At 67.5% G+C, this 14,380-nt stretch overlaps 2 protein-coding genes across 11 annotated transcripts in view; one reads left to right on the top strand and one right to left on the bottom strand.

The window, feature by feature from the left end:
• The window catches only part of ANKMY1 (ankyrin repeat and MYND domain containing 1), a 56,199-nt gene extending 55,516 nt beyond the window's left edge, over positions 1-683 (bottom strand). For all 10 annotated transcript variants that reach the window (XR_008422292.1, XR_008422293.1, XM_019445331.2 and 7 more), the window contains exon 1: positions 348-683. Coding sequence is in view for 8 of the 10 variants with exons in the window: in XM_019445331.2 (XP_019300876.2) it covers positions 348-683 (336 nt within the window). In the remaining 2 variants the exon portion in view is untranslated. The remainder of the gene's footprint in view (positions 1-347) is intronic.
• RNPEPL1 (arginyl aminopeptidase like 1) lies at positions 608-10,635 on the top strand. The gene is made up of 11 exons (XM_053902827.1): positions 608-1,244; positions 4,607-4,747; positions 5,077-5,228; positions 5,724-5,840; positions 6,019-6,254; positions 6,534-6,647; positions 7,306-7,418; positions 7,697-7,805; positions 8,792-9,022; positions 9,097-9,239; positions 9,700-10,635. The coding sequence occupies exons 1-11, from the start codon at positions 708-710 to the stop codon at positions 9,985-9,987; spliced, it is 2,181 nt and encodes a 726-aa protein (XP_053758802.1). The 5' UTR covers positions 608-707; the 3' UTR covers positions 9,988-10,635.
• Positions 10,636-14,380: the final 3,745 nt, after the last annotated feature.

Here is a 14,380-nt window from a genome sequence, read left to right as displayed (position 1 = left end):
CGATGGAGGGGGCGCGGGGGGAGGGGTGTATACACTTCCGGGCTTTGCACAAGCAGAGACCGCACTAAGCAGCCACTATCCCTAGGAACCTGTCTCACAGCAGCCCTGAGAAGCCGGGAGAGAAGCGCACAGGGCTTGGGATGCCGCTTGGCCACCCGGTGCACCCAGGCCCCTGTGCGCCCCGGTCCCCCAGTGCACGACACCCCCCTCCCCGGCTTGCTGGCCCGCCCCGCACCTAGCACCCATCCCCGCGCACAGTGTCCCCGGGCCCCCCGCATACAGCTCTCCCGGCTCCCAGCCCCGCCTCGCGCACGGCGTCCCAACCCCTCACACGTTGCGCCCCGGACCTGCACCCGGCGTCCCCGGCTCCCAGAGCCTCCGGCTCCCCGGCCCGGCCCCCGGAGGAGCGTCCCGGACCTCCGGTCCCCCTCGGCGCCCAGCTCCCTCGGCCGCCCCGCCCCGGTCCCGTGCGCACGGCGTCCCCGGCTCCCCGGGCCCGGCCCCGCGCACAGCGCCCCCGGCGGCGGCCGAGCGGAGCCCGAGCGGGGCGGTGCACGGCACGGGGCCGGGCCGGGCGGCTCCCGGCGCGACTTCCTGTTGTGCCCGCGCCCCGCCGCCACCGCCGCCGTCGCCGCCCGGCGCCCCTCGCCCGCTCCCGGCGGCCCCCCGCGGCCGCCGCCCATGGATTTCACCTAGCGCGGGCGGCTATGGCGGCGCAGTGCTGCTGCTGCAAGGCGCCCGGCGCCGAGGCCGCGCCCGCCCGCCCGCCGCCGGAGCCGCCGCCCGCCCTGGACGTGGCCTCGGCCTCCAGCGCGCAGCTCTTCCGCCTCCGCCACCTGCAGCTGGGCCTGGAGCTGCGGCCCGAGGCGCGCGAGCTGGCCGGCTGCCTGGTGCTCGAGCTGTGCGCGCTGCGGCCCGCGCCCCGCGCGCTCGTGCTCGACGCGCACCCGGCCCTGCGCCTGCACTCGGCCGCCTTCCGCCGCGCCCCCGCCGCCGCCGCCGCCGCCGCCGAGCCGCCCTGCGCCTTCGCCTTCGCCGCGGCCGGGCCCGGGCCCGCGCCGCCGCCCCCGCTGCCCGCCTTCCCCGAGGCGCCCGGCGCCGAGCCCGACTGCTGCCCGCTGGCCTTCAGGGTGGACCCGTTCACCGACTACGGCTCCTCGCTCACCGTCACGCTGCCGCCCGAGCTGCAGGCGCACCAGCCCTTCCAGGTCATCCTGCGCTACACCTCGACCGACGCCCCCGCCGTGAGTCCGCCGGGGCTGTGGGCTGGTCTCAGGGCCGTCTCTGGGCGGCCTCTCCCCGCGCTGCCAGGTTAGAGGGCGTTAACCCGGGCTCTGCGCCTGGGGCACCTGCAGAGAGGGCACCTGCAGGGGTCCGTGGCCTCTGGCCTAGCACTGCTCCCCCTGGCCCTGGGGCCCCGTTCAGGTGCCCTCAGTGATTCCGAGTCTTAGGAGACTTGGGCTGAGCGAGAGTCCTGGTGCCGGCCCGGCGGGGGCAGGGGACTGCATGCCACCAAGGGAGGCCTCTCCCTTCAGCTGTGCAGAGATGGTCCCTGCTTGGGGACGAGGGCCGCCTCTGGTGGGTACAAGCCAAGCCATACATCTGCCGGAGCTTGGCACCGGGGCAGGCCAGTGGGTGGTGTCGGACGTGGAAGGGCCTCCGTGGGACCTGTGTCTTCAGAGGACTTGGGGGCACCTGATGTGTTCTCTGGAGGTGGCATGAGGGACAGGCCTGCCAGAGCGGAGACAGAGAGGGCCGGGTTGGCTCTGGTGCCCTGGGCCCCCCTGCGCGAGGATTGGCGGATGCTGCAGCCGGGTGGCCCCACAGGCACTTAGGGAGGCTCTGCCGGGCTCTGGGCCCGGGACGCCCACCGGCCTGAAGGCTCTGCCGAGAAGCCTGGGTGGCGCAGGTGGGGCGCTGTGTCTGCGGCACCCCTGCCCCGTGGTGAGGCTTCCAGGAAGGAGCAGGTCTTTCGTTCCCGCGGCACGCGGTTGGTTCCCTGGGTCCCCGTGTGGACAACACACGCGTGACACCCCGCTCCCCCATGTACACCACACGCACGCGGCTCTGGGAGGCCCTGAGAGGTTCCGTCTGTCACTGCCCGCAGCTCGCAAAGGGACAGGTGGCGTAGCGGCATCAGGCCAGGAGCCACCAAGGTGACGTCAGGATGGGAAGAGCCCGGACCAGACGCACACCTGCGGGCTTCCTGCCCGATTCCTGGGAGCCCTGAGCAGGCCCCGCCCCCACCTCCTCCCCTGAGCCCCCACCAGTGTGCTGGCCCCCCGCTGCCTACTCAGCTAGGCTGGGGCTCTGACAGGTGGCAGACACGCTCCCAGCATGCAGTGAGAACGAAGGTGTGCTTCTCCCTGAACTTGTTCTGTGAGCTTGGAACCCTCGTGTCTGGTCCACTCAAGGCCATGAGTAGCAGAATGGTGGGGCCCGGACCCTCAGCAGGCTGCCAGCAAGAGTGGCCGTTTCCCTGGGCTTTCTACGGGTGCTTGCAGCAGGGAGGGGCGCCATGTCCCCACACAGACTGCGCAGCTGTGGGTGGGGTGACAGGGGCCTGGCACGTGAGCTGGATCACTTGCATAGCACACAGGGTTTGGCGTCTGACCTCAGGCACCCACTGTCCTGCGTGAAGGCCACAGGGCTCGGGGACCGTGCACAGAGTCCCCTTCTCTTCCTGGCTTGTTCTAGGACTCAGGCCTAAATCCCTAAACCCATCCCTGTGCCAGGTGAGGCTGTCGCTTCCTGGGAGGCCCTGCCCGTGGGTCCCCCCACCTCCAGAGTCAGTTTAGGGTGCTGCAGACTCTGGGATGTCTCTTGTGTCCCATTCCTGAATCCCACCCACCCTGTCAAGGACAGCTTTCTTCCCGCACTGTGATGTCTAGAGGCATCACCAGCCCATCTGCAACTGTCCCTCTGCCCCTTGGACCTGGTGGCTCACCTCCGGGGCAGGGTCCCGCCTGCCTGGGGGTCTGCTGCAGCCCCCCACTCCCAGGGAGGACTGTGGACCCCATTGGTCTCTGCTAGGCTAAGGGGAGACCAGTGCGGGGTGCGCCCTCTCTGGCTGGGCCCACAAGTGGACATGAGGAGTGGGAAATGGGGGTGGGGGTGGGGGGCTGAGCTGGGCGGAGCCTGAGGAGGACCACAGGAGAGGCAGGAGTCAGTGGAAGGGGAGGCTGTGGTGGTGGAGTAGGTGTGAGAGGGGAAAGTAAGGTTGAAGGGGGTCTGGGGGACCTTGGGAGCCCGTCCCCAGCGTGGGCCAAGGACCACCGGTCACACCATCCACTGCAGAGTCTCCTTAATGCAGATTCCTGGGTCCTGGCCCCAGAAAGCTCTGGGGTGGGGCCTGGGAGTCTGCAGCATTGAACAGGCTCCACAAACAGGCCTTGTGCACGTCGAGGGTCGGCAGAAAAAGAAGATGCCACCACAGGCTTCCCATAGTGAGGGGACAGAGACAGAGCGGCCAGAGGGAAGTTTTAAAGACACCTGTGAACACTGGCCAGCGTCTGGCCGGGGCCGGGTAGGCAGCCCTGCCGGGTCTAGGGATCCACTTGGGTCTGGGGTCTGTGGTCTGCGGGGAAGGGAGGCCCCCCTGGATCTGGTGCCCACCGCTTCTGTGATTTCAGCATGAAACACCGTCAATGGCCGGCCAGCAGCCGCGGTGGCCCGCAGCTGTGGATTCCACCAAGCCATCACTTGCAGAGGCTGTGGGGGGTTGGGGTCCTTTCATAACCGCCCTGGGAGGACCCTTGTGCGCTTGGGCGCTGAAGCGGACGAGGAACAACCCAGTTTGCTTCAGGGATCGTGTGCTGACAGAGGGGAGCGTGTGAAGAACAGATTCAGGGGCCGCGCACGTGCACCAGCGGCCCTCCTGGGGCCACTCCAGTCCCGCCCGTCCTCTCCTGGCCCGGAGCCCATCCCCCCATGGGGTCCCTCCCGGCGAGGATAACCGCATTCCCAGGGGTGGCCCTGGGCTCAGGAGTTCCCTCCCAGTGTGTGGCTCGTCGGGAAGCTCTGGTTTCCCCCCAATTGCACCTTCTTGGCTCCCTTTGCCCGCTGCTGGCTTGTGAGAATCTGGGCGTGCTTCAGACTGGGCGTCAGTTTCCCTCTGGAAGCTGGGAGGAGGAGCAGGGGCCAGGAGGCTCAATTCCCTGGGCTGGCTCCTAGACGCACGGCCTCCTACTGGCTCTGGTGACGTAGTAGAGGCCGCACTCTGGGTCAGCTGCCCTGCCTGCCGGAGGCGCAGGCAAGCGACAGTGACCAGGAGTGGCTGTTGGCTCTGGAGGAGCCCAATGGGACCATCTCCCCCCACCCCCCAGGCCCTCACTGTCTTCCTCTCTGGCCGCCGTCCCCAGAGGCCCAGGGCCGAGAAGCCTGAGTGGGACCACCGGTCAAGGGCCACTTCCCCGAGGCCCTGCTCTCCCCAGGAAACCTGCCCAGCTTCCCGGAAATAAGGCGTGGTTGGCAGAGGTGTCTCGGCCACCTGTCCACGTGATGCTTTCCGCGGGACAGGGACCCTCGCGCCTCGCCGGGGAGAGGGGCCGCGGCCCACTGTGATGGGGAGGGTGGTGCTGATGCCCTGCCCGCTGCCCGCCTGCAGATCTGGTGGCTGGACCCCGAGCTGACCTATGGCAACGCCAAGCCCTTCGTCTTCACCCAGGGCCACTCGGTGTGCAACCGCTCCTTCTTCCCCTGCTTCGACACGCCCGCCGTCAAGTGCACCTACTCGGCCGTCGTCAAGGTCAGCGTCCACCAGCCTGGCCCACCTCCTCGCCACCCTCCGAGAGGGAGCCCCAGCGCAGGGCGGCGGTGGGGGGGGCAGCCTGACCGGGGTGCCCAGCGTAGCGTGGAGGCTCTCTGGGAGGAGAGGTGCCCATCAGGGGGGCGGGGCTCCCACCCCGGACACGGGATTCCCTGACCCACCTTGTGGACCCGCCATTGAAGACATGGGTTACCCTGACAGGGGGCGTGGGATTTCCCATCACGGACGTGGGGCGCCCTGCGGGGGGATGCGGGGTTCCCCATCAAGGACATGGGGTGCCCTGACGGGTGGGGCCCCCTCGCACACAGGCCCCGTCGGGGGTGCAGGTGCTGATGAGTGCCACGCAGAGCACGTACGTGGAGGAGGAGGGCGTCTACCGCTTTCACATGGAGCACCCTGTGCCCGCCTACCTCGTGGCCCTGGTGGCCGGGGACCTCCAGCCGGCAGACATCGGGCCTAGGTAGGGCCACCGCTTCCTGCAGCAGCTGCTGCTGCCTGGGGCCCAGGCTGGGGGGAAATCCCACCGTGGGCTGGACACGAGGCCCGTGTCCGTGGCTGCCCTGCCGAGGACCCCCACACCGTGGTTCCCACGGCTTCGTACTGCCAGGCTCCTCCTACCCCACCCTCCCCCGGCCCGGGCCAGAAGCCGGAGCTCTCCCCCTCCTTAGAGTCCTCCTGCTGGGGCCACACCAGAGCCCGACACACCCTCGAGCCTGGGTGGGTTATCTCGACCCAGCAACAAGGGGAACTGAGCCACCCCCTTGGCGTGTGGCTCGGCCGCTGCCGCGGGAAGGGCCTGCGTGGCGGCCCTCCCGTGAAGTGGGGTGGCGGGCAGCAGGCTGACTGCTCTCGGAGGCGTGGGTGGTATTTGAGCCCAGAAGGAGAGGGAAGGCCTGCGGGCGAGTGGGGTGGGGGCCGCTCGGCCTCTGCCCACCCCCTCTCCGCCCTGTATTAGGAGCCGCGTGTGGGCTGAGCCGTGCCTCCTGCCCACGGCTACCAGCAAGCTGTCGGGCGCAGTGGAGCAGTGGCTGAGCGCAGCCGAGCGGCTGTATGGGCCGTACATGTGGGGCAGGTATGTCCCGGGGCGCCCGGGAGCCCGGTGGGCTACACGGCGGGCGGGTCAGAGGGCAAGTCCTGCCTTCCCGAGGGGTAAATGAGGGCCTACGGGGAGGGTCCCCCGTCTGATGTCCGGGGGAGGAAGGCCCCCCGGCCCTCTCACGGTCGCTCGCCCACCCTCCCGCCCGGGGCAGGTACGACATTGTCTTCCTGCCGCCCTCCTTCCCCATCGTGGCCATGGAGAACCCCTGCCTCACCTTCATCATCTCCTCCATCCTGGAGAGTGACGAGTTCCTGGTCATCGACGTCATCCACGAGGTGGCCCACAGCTGGTTCGGCAACGCCGTCACCAACGCCACGTGGGAGGAGATGTGGTTGAGTGAGGGCCTGGCCACCTACGCCCAGCGCCGCATCACCACTGAGACCTACGGTACTGCCGCCGGCTGGCTGCGGGAAGGGTGGGGGGACGGTAGGAGCCCCACACGGCGGCCTCATGCAGGCCGGGGTCAGGGCCGTCCTGGGTACTGTGCAAGGGGCTGAGAGCCCAGCCCGGCCCCTGGGGTGCGCGGTCCCCTGCTGCGTGCGTGTCCGGCGGGCTGGTCTTGGGTTAGCCCCACGAGGCTCAGGGCGGGGAGCGGCCTCGAACCTGCCCGGGTGCTCAGGCTGGCCCTGCCCCCTCCCACCTCCTCTGCCTCCTGTCCCTGTCCAGGGGCTGCCTTCACCTGTCTGGAGACGGCCTTCCGCCTGGATGCCCTGCACAGGCAGATGAAGCTCCTCGGAGAGGACAGCCCGGTCAGCAAGCTGCAGGTCAAGCTGGAGCCAGGTACCCACTGCTGCCAGGCCCTGCTCCCGCCAGGTACCCACTCCCGCCAGGTACCCATTCCCGCCAGGCCCCGCTCCTGCCAGGGACCCGCTCCCACCAAGTACCCGCTCCCGCCAGGTACCTATCCCACCAGGTACTCCCACCAGGTACCTGCTCCCGCCAAGTACCCACTTCGGGCAGGTACCCGCTCCTTCCAGGTACTCCCACCAAGTACCCACTCCCACCAGGTACCCACTCCCGCCAGGTACCCGCTCTCACCAGGTACTCCCGCCAGGCTCTGCCCTGGGCCCTGCGGACATTGCCCCGAAGGGCCTCACCACCCCTTGCTTCCTCTGGCTGTGGCGTCTCTGGCTGGATCCCTGCAAAGGCCAGGCTGGGTGCCCCCAGCCCTAGGAAGGCCTCCCCTAGGCTCCCTCAGCCTGCCGCCGCCTCTCACGGGCTCTGAGCGCTGGCCACCATGATGTGCGGGCCCTCGGTTTCCTCCAAGGCCCCGCGGGCAGGGCAGGCCCCATCGGTGTGCGCCCAGGGCTCTGGGGACGTGAGGGACAGGAGCTGTGAGCCCTTCCTGCTCCGCAGCGCCCGACCACCCCGGCCCCCTTTCCCACCAGACGTAGGAGGGCCGGGACACCGCCCAGAGCCAGGGCTGTTCCCCTTGCAGGAGTGAATCCCAGCCACCTGATGAACCTGTTTACGTACGAGAAGGGCTACTGCTTCGTGTACTACCTGTCCCAGCTGTGTGGAGACCCCCAGCGCTTTGACGACTTTCTCCGAGTGAGCAGCCCTCTCCCCGGGACAGGCCCTGCCCTCCACCCACCCTGAGCCCCTCCCCAGCTCCCGGGGCTGCTTTCTGTCCTGGAGGGCGGCGTGGAGTCAAGGGGGGGCCTGACGGCAGCGGTGCGGGGCATCGCCTCCTCCCTCTGGCCCCTCCCGGTCTCGGCCACTCGGCAGGGTCCACGTGGCCACACGGGTGCCTCTGCGCCCACCCCTGCGTTGGTGGAGGCTGGTGCGCCCAGCCCGCAGCCTTCCTGAGCCCTGCCCCACTTGCGCAGGCCTACGTGGAGAAGTACAAGTTCACCAGCGTGGTAGCCCAGGACCTGCTGGACTCCTTCCTGAGCTTCTTCCCAGAGCTGAAGGAGCAAAGTGTGGACTGCCGGGCAGGTGAGGCCACCGCCGGCCACATGTCCGCGTCTGGCTAGCCTTCAGCCCACCAGGGGCACAGCAGGTGTGAGCGGGGGCGGGGGCAGGGAGGCTCTGCTGCACAAGATGCCACTCCTGCCTGGAGAAAGGCCCCCCCTTGGGTTCGTCCACCCCCCGTCAGCCAACCCTGGCTGGATGGCACGGTCCTCAGGTTGGGACACCGTGGGTGCAGAGAGGACAGTGTGTTTCCCAGCCTCGTGGGGCCCAGGAGGCTTCCCTGAGGAGGTAGACCTTAGGTCAAGCAGGCTGAAAAGTAGGCACTGTGTGCAAAAGGCCTGGGGCATGATTGGCTGGGCAGAGGGAGGTTTGCCTCAGAGCTGCCTGAGGCCAGCTGGCCCACCTGTGCATTACCCACAGAGGTGTCTCTGGGGCTCCGAGGGCTTGGGGCCAAAGGAGAGACTGGAGGTGTCGGACGTCTAGGGAGAGCCAAGATTTGCTAGAGAGCAATGAAGCGTGGCTGGGAGGCGTGGGCAGCGTGGCTTGGTTTCGGAAGGATTAATAAAAGCACCAAGGGCCTTTGGGGGTGGGGAACAGCAGCACGTGCCCCCCCCCCCCCCCCCCGCTGCCCCAGGCTTTAAAGCAGGTCACCGCCCCACCCTCTGCTCCCCCGCCCCTCCCTGAGGCCCTTCGGTGCACCCCCCCACCCCCGCCCCGGGCCCTGAGGTTGGGTTTAAAGTGCCTCGCTGCTTTGTACCCATGAGAAGCATGGAGGGGTAGGGGCCCTCAGCCACCAGCTTCAGTCTTCAGGCCTCCCTGCGCTGCTTCCAGAAGCCCTTCCTGCAGCTCCAGGTGGCAGGCGCCAGAGCGGACCCTGGCCTCCCCTAACTGCCCCTGCCCTGGGGCTCCCAGGCCCTGGGACAGTCACACCCGGGGACGCTCTGAGAGTCCGGGGTCGCCGGGGCAAGCTGGCTTCGGGCGGGGACCCCAGGACGGCATCTCTCCGGCAGGGCTGGAGTTCGAGCGCTGGCTCAACGCCACGGGCCCCCCACTGGCCGAGCCGGACCTGTCCCAGGGCTCCAGCCTCACCCGGCCCGTGGAGGCCCTCTTCCAGCTCTGGACCGCGGAGCCTCTGGATCAGGCGGCCGCCTCTGCCAGTGCCATCGACATCTCCAAGTGGAGGACCTTCCAGACAGCGCTCTTCCTGGACCGGCTCCTGGACGGGTCCCCGCTGCCCCAGGGTAGGTCCTGCGGCCGCCAGGGTGGCTGGGGCGGAGTGTGCCTGCCCGGCCCTGACCTGCGTGTGGCCCAGCAGAGGTGGTGACGCGCCTGTCCAAGTGCTACTCGTCCCTGCTGGACTCCATGAACGCCGAGATCCGTATCCGCTGGCTGCAGATCGTCGTCCGCAACGACTACTACCCCGACCTCCACCGGGTCCGGCGGTTCCTCGAGAGCCAGGTATGGCCTCCCGCACCGGGCCCCGCCCCCACGGCTGCACCCAGCAGGCCGGGCATCCGGGAGGATGGACGGTGTCCGGGAGGAGGTGGGAGACATGTGGCGTCTGGGTTGGCACTGGGGACACACACCAGATGGGAGGGGAGGCCGTGTCCCCCAGAGGTCAAAGCCGGGAGTAGAGTCTGGAGGTCTAGGCATACCGGGCCCTGCGCCTGTGGGCAGTCCAGCCCCCGGACTGTGGCCCCGGGGGTATCCGAGGGTCCCGGGCTCCAGCCTCCCCGCCCCGCACACCTGTCCCCCTTCACTGCCCCTGAACCCAAGCTCCCTGGAGACGAGGCCTCTGCGGAAGGCCTGCAGCGGTGGGGGCTGAGAAGCCTCCGGCAGTGTGACCGCAGGCCGGGGTGGCTGGGCCGGCAGGCTGGGCCAGGGAAGCGCCGGGGCCACAGTGTGCCGACCTCCCCAGATGTCCCGCATGTACACCATCCCGCTGTACGAGGACCTCTGCACCGGCGCCCTCAAGTCCTTCGCCCTGGAGGTGTTCTACCAGACCCAGGGCCGGCTTCACCCCAACCTGCGCAGGACCATCCAGCAGATCCTGTCCCAGGGCCTGGGCCCTGGCGCCGAGCCCAGCGCGGAACAAGGCGGTGCCGGAGCAGACTCGGAGGTGGACCCAGAAGCACCGGCCCTGCTGCTCGGGGACGAGGCCCCCGGCGCCGCCATTTCTCTCAGGGACGTCAACGTGTCTGCCTAGCCCTGACCTCCCAGACACCACGATTGTGCCTTCTGTAGCCCCGGGCCTGCCGTGACTGTGCCTCGCCTCTGGCCGTGAGCTCCCTCCTGCGGGCTCTGCCGGGGACCTCCTCATGGCCGGCGAGGCCCGTGGACCTGGTCCCCCAGCTCTCTTGCACTGCAGGCCCGGAGAGGCCAGCACATGCCATGCCTGTCTCAACACTGACCGCCGGGCACTGCCCCCGGGGTGACAGCCCCGCAGTCCCACGGCGACTGCCACACTGTGCCTTACGTCCGCCAGGAAGTCCGGGCCGCGCCGTCCTCACGGCGGGCCTCCTGCCCCCGGAGTCCCGCAACCCGCTGCTGGGGTCGGCAGCCTCAGCCGGCCCCTGGCAGAGGACAAGGACACAGACATGCCCTTAGTGCAAGGCCAGGGGACACTGAGGAGAGGGTGGACCTCCCTGGGAAGGGGTCCCCAGAAAGCCTTAGCCCCTCAGGGAACACGGGGTCCCGGGCCCCAGGACAGTCTGTCTCGCGGCTGTAACACCCCACAGGGAAGAGGGCAGGTGGTACTGGTGCTGGTGCTCTTTCCCACCGTGCGGGAGAGGCCTGGGGGCCCTGCAGCCGGGTCACCGTGATCGTCCCATTAAACCTCCACTCTGCAAACAGCCCCCCCGGCCTGTTCGTCCCAGCTCGTCTTCCGCGTGCACCTGGCCACCCTGGCCTGTGCTCGGGCAGGGGGCTGCTGATGGGGCGGAAGGGGCTTCCTTTGCACTCCAGCCACTCCTGGCTCTGCCCTCAGAGGCCCCAGATCCTGCCCTGCAGCCTGGGGTTCTGAGGACCAGCAGCAGGCCACCCCGCCAGCCCCGCCCGGGCCCTCGAACACCAAAGCGGAGGAGGCCACTTGTCCCCACCCTCCCCCTGGGCCTTTCTCAGGGGTGGCCCCCATCCCCAGCTGGAGTAAAGGCAGGGGTGCATGGTGGGGGCAAGTTTGATCTTGGCTGGCCAAGGGCCAACAGCCACCGGCACCACCGTAGCACACGCTCCGGGTGCGAGTGGGGCTCAGAGAAGAAGGAGGTCGGGGACTCCACCTGGGTGTCTGCCACGGAGGGCGACTGGCTGAGCGGTGGAGGGGGGGGGGGGTGTGATGCACCCGCTGAGGCCAAGGGCTGAGCCGGGTTCTGCTTACGATCGCCCACGGGCTCAGTCTCCTGCAGAGCCTCACGCCAGGCCCAGAAAGGACACGTCACCTGGGCCACAGGCCAGCCCCGGGCACAGAGCCGCACTCTGCACAGGGGGCTGGGACTTGACAGGACTGCAGCGTCTTGCCCAGCCGCCAGGTCACCAGTATCCCGTGGACTTTTCTGCTCTCTAGACCCCTCTGTCCCGGGGGACAGCCCGGTCCCCACACACCCAGCATCTCGGGTGGTCTCCACGAGCGTGGGTTTGTGCATCGGGGCTGAGTGGGGTTCCACTCAGCCCAGAAACCTGGGAACCGGAAGGCTGGTCACCCACCCTGCAGGGGACGGACAGGGCCACTGCGGCAACGTCCTTGCGGAAGGGAGAACACAGGAGGCGTCCGGCAGCCCCCGCCCCACAGCAATCCTGGTGCCCTGCAAGAGGCCTCGTCCTGGGCTCTCTGTGGCCCCTCAGGAGGATCCGATCTCTTCCCAAACCAGGTGCCAACGAGAAGCCCTGTTGGGGCTGAGCCGCTCTCTCGGCCTCTTCCCTGCAAGAGGGGAGGTTAATTTCAAGTCTCTAGTCACACCCTTTTCAGTCCCGGGCTCTTGGTCTCATTGGCAGTTCGACGCTCTCACGATGCCGGTCTTGCCGCGGACTTGCCCGCAGCTCCACGGCCACGGTGCCTTCCCGGATGCTGCTGGGTGCACTTTGCTCCCTGCCTGCCGCTCCACCTGCCCGCTCTCTCCTGACTTTGCGAAGCTCAGAAGCAACTCCCAGCTGTCACAGCTAGCAGGATGACGCCCATCTCCTTGATAACGTCCTTGTCACAGTCCTTGTCCCAGTCCTGGCTCTGAGCGACCCTCTGGGGCGAGCCGGAGCACTCCCGGCCCCGTGAGGCCCTGCGTTCCTGGCGTTTCAACATTCCTTTCCCTCCCAGCTCGCAGCCCGGGCAACACTCTCTTGGCCCATCTCCTCCTTGTAGGCTCTTGCCCAACGCTGCCTGTGGCCAACACATGCTGCCGCTCTCCCACCAGGCTCTCGAGCACATCACACACCACCTGCCTTGCGAGTCGCCCCGGCCGGGGGCTGACCGTGTTGTGCCAGCCACCACGGAACCCCACCTGCCAACGCTTCCACTTCCGGAGCGGCCCCGCCGGCCCCACGCCCTTGGCACACGTGTCCTGTGTTCTGATAGAATGGCACCCTCTTCTAGGGGCTGGTTTCTAGGCCACAAGCTAAGTCACACTCCAGCAACAAACACCTCTGAAATACCAACGTTTTCAACAAGGCGTGTTTCTCATTCAGCTACAGGCTGGCAGCTGGGTGGCCTTCCCGTCACCATCACTCCTCAGGGACCCACCCGTGCTGACGAAGGAGAGGACATCTGGAGCACTCCAGGCACCTTGCCAGAGATACGGGAGAGCTGGGGAGGGGCTCACACTGGCCACTGCCACCACGTGCACGGAAGGGGGGGGTGACAAGTGGCAGTAGTGACCACACAGGGCTGGGGGCAGAACGCTGGGCAACAGCTGCATTTTCGGGACAGACAAGGGAGCAGCCAGGCAGGTAGGAGGGTGAGGACCCGGGATGCACAGAACGGCCAGGGCCAGAGGTGGGCTCCCCTCGGAGAACCAGCATCAACTGTGGAAATGATCTTCATCGTGCACATGACCCCTAGGGCCACTTGGGAACAATAGGTTGGGGGGGGGAGGGTCCTATTAGGAGCTTGTATTATTATTTTAGAAATGTTATCTAAAACATCACCTGAAAAGAATCCATTCCTCCGTCGCAGAGAGCGCAGTGGGCAAGGTCGGCCTGGTCTGGGGTGCTGGCGGTGTCCCCACTATAGCAACGCACCCCTGGGCTGTCGCCTCCTCCCTTTGGGATGTGCGAGGACCGCACAAGCTCAACACAGAGTGTTTCAAAGGAGTGGGACCCTTCGAGCCCTTAGAGGCGGAACCCACTCCTCTTGGGAGAACTGACCGCGAGCCGGGCAAGGCAGAGCGGCCCTGTTCCAGCCTGGCCTGGGAAGGTTCCTTCCGCTGGAACCTTCCAGCCGGGGAACAGGAGAGACTTGGGCTTCTAGGGGCCGACGCCCACTCCACCTTGGACGTGCCCAAAGAAGCAGCCCGTATTTATGGCCCCCGCTGACCACCCCCATAGCCCAGGACCGTGACCCTCACTGACCATCCCCCTTAACCCGGAACCAGCCATGCACTTTGCGTTTCCTCACCTAATCCCCACAACCACCCCGGGCCCTCTGTACCACAGGGTTTGTGGCCAAGAGCAGCCAGGAGAATCCTTGCCCAGGTGACTCCAGAGTGGTCCAGGCTCTGGGCCCCTGGACCTGCTGGGATGGTGGCCCGGGCCCCTGCCATCCCTCAGTGTTCTGAGGGCAGTTGGCTCTGGGACAAGCACGGCGGAGGCGGTCCCTGCAGGCTGGGGGACCTCGCCCCTACGCCCTCCCTCATTTGGAGACTCCCGGAGAGAAAGACTTGCCCACAGGATCAGGACCTTAGGCCCCTCTCTGGCTGCTGGGGGTGGGAAACAGGGCCCACACTGTTCTGTGGGCCAGAAACTGCCCTGCCATTCAGACCTGCCAGTGTAACTGAGAACGTGCCTGGCCCAAGTCCGCGTCAAGGCCTGTCCCTGAACAAAGACTGTTCTTTTGCTGGGAGTTCCAGGAGCTTCCTAAACCGGCAGGGCATGAAGCTAGTCCCTCCAATTCCACAGGGCCCGGGGCACCCTCCCTCTTTCTGACTCATGTGACTAGTCACCAAGGACCTTCAAAGAAACTAAATCTCCTTCTCCATCGCTGGTTCAAACCCTGGGCCTCCGGGCTCACTCTCCCACCCTAGCCTCGAGGACCTCCTCCTGAGCCCACTGCACAGGGCACGATCCCTTAAAGTGCCTCTGGACCACGCCAGGGCCCGGGCTCCCCGACTTCTCATCCGTTTCCCGCACACGCCCCACTCTCATCTCACCCCTCGGGGGGCTTAACTCCCGTCCGCAGACTCTCTGACGCTCCTTCCCTGGTGTATGGGCTGCACTGGGTGACTCGCTCCCAGCGAAAGGAGTGTTGTAGGAGCGATGGAGCAGGACACCTGAGCTGGGTCGTGAGACACCGCAGCTTCCGCCCTCCTTTCCCTTGGGTCGCTTGCTCTGGGAGAACCCAGCCGCCATGATGTGAGGCCACCCAAGTAGCTTCGTGAAGGTCCACACAAGGAACTGAG

The sequence above is a fragment of the Panthera pardus genome, unplaced genomic scaffold, assembly GCF_024362965.1.
Source record: "Panthera pardus isolate Hobbes unplaced genomic scaffold, ASM2436296v1 HiC_scaffold_10, whole genome shotgun sequence".
Taxonomy (NCBI): Eukaryota; Metazoa; Chordata; class Mammalia; order Carnivora; family Felidae; genus Panthera; species Panthera pardus.
This window is presented reverse-complemented; position numbering and strand designations above follow the sequence as displayed.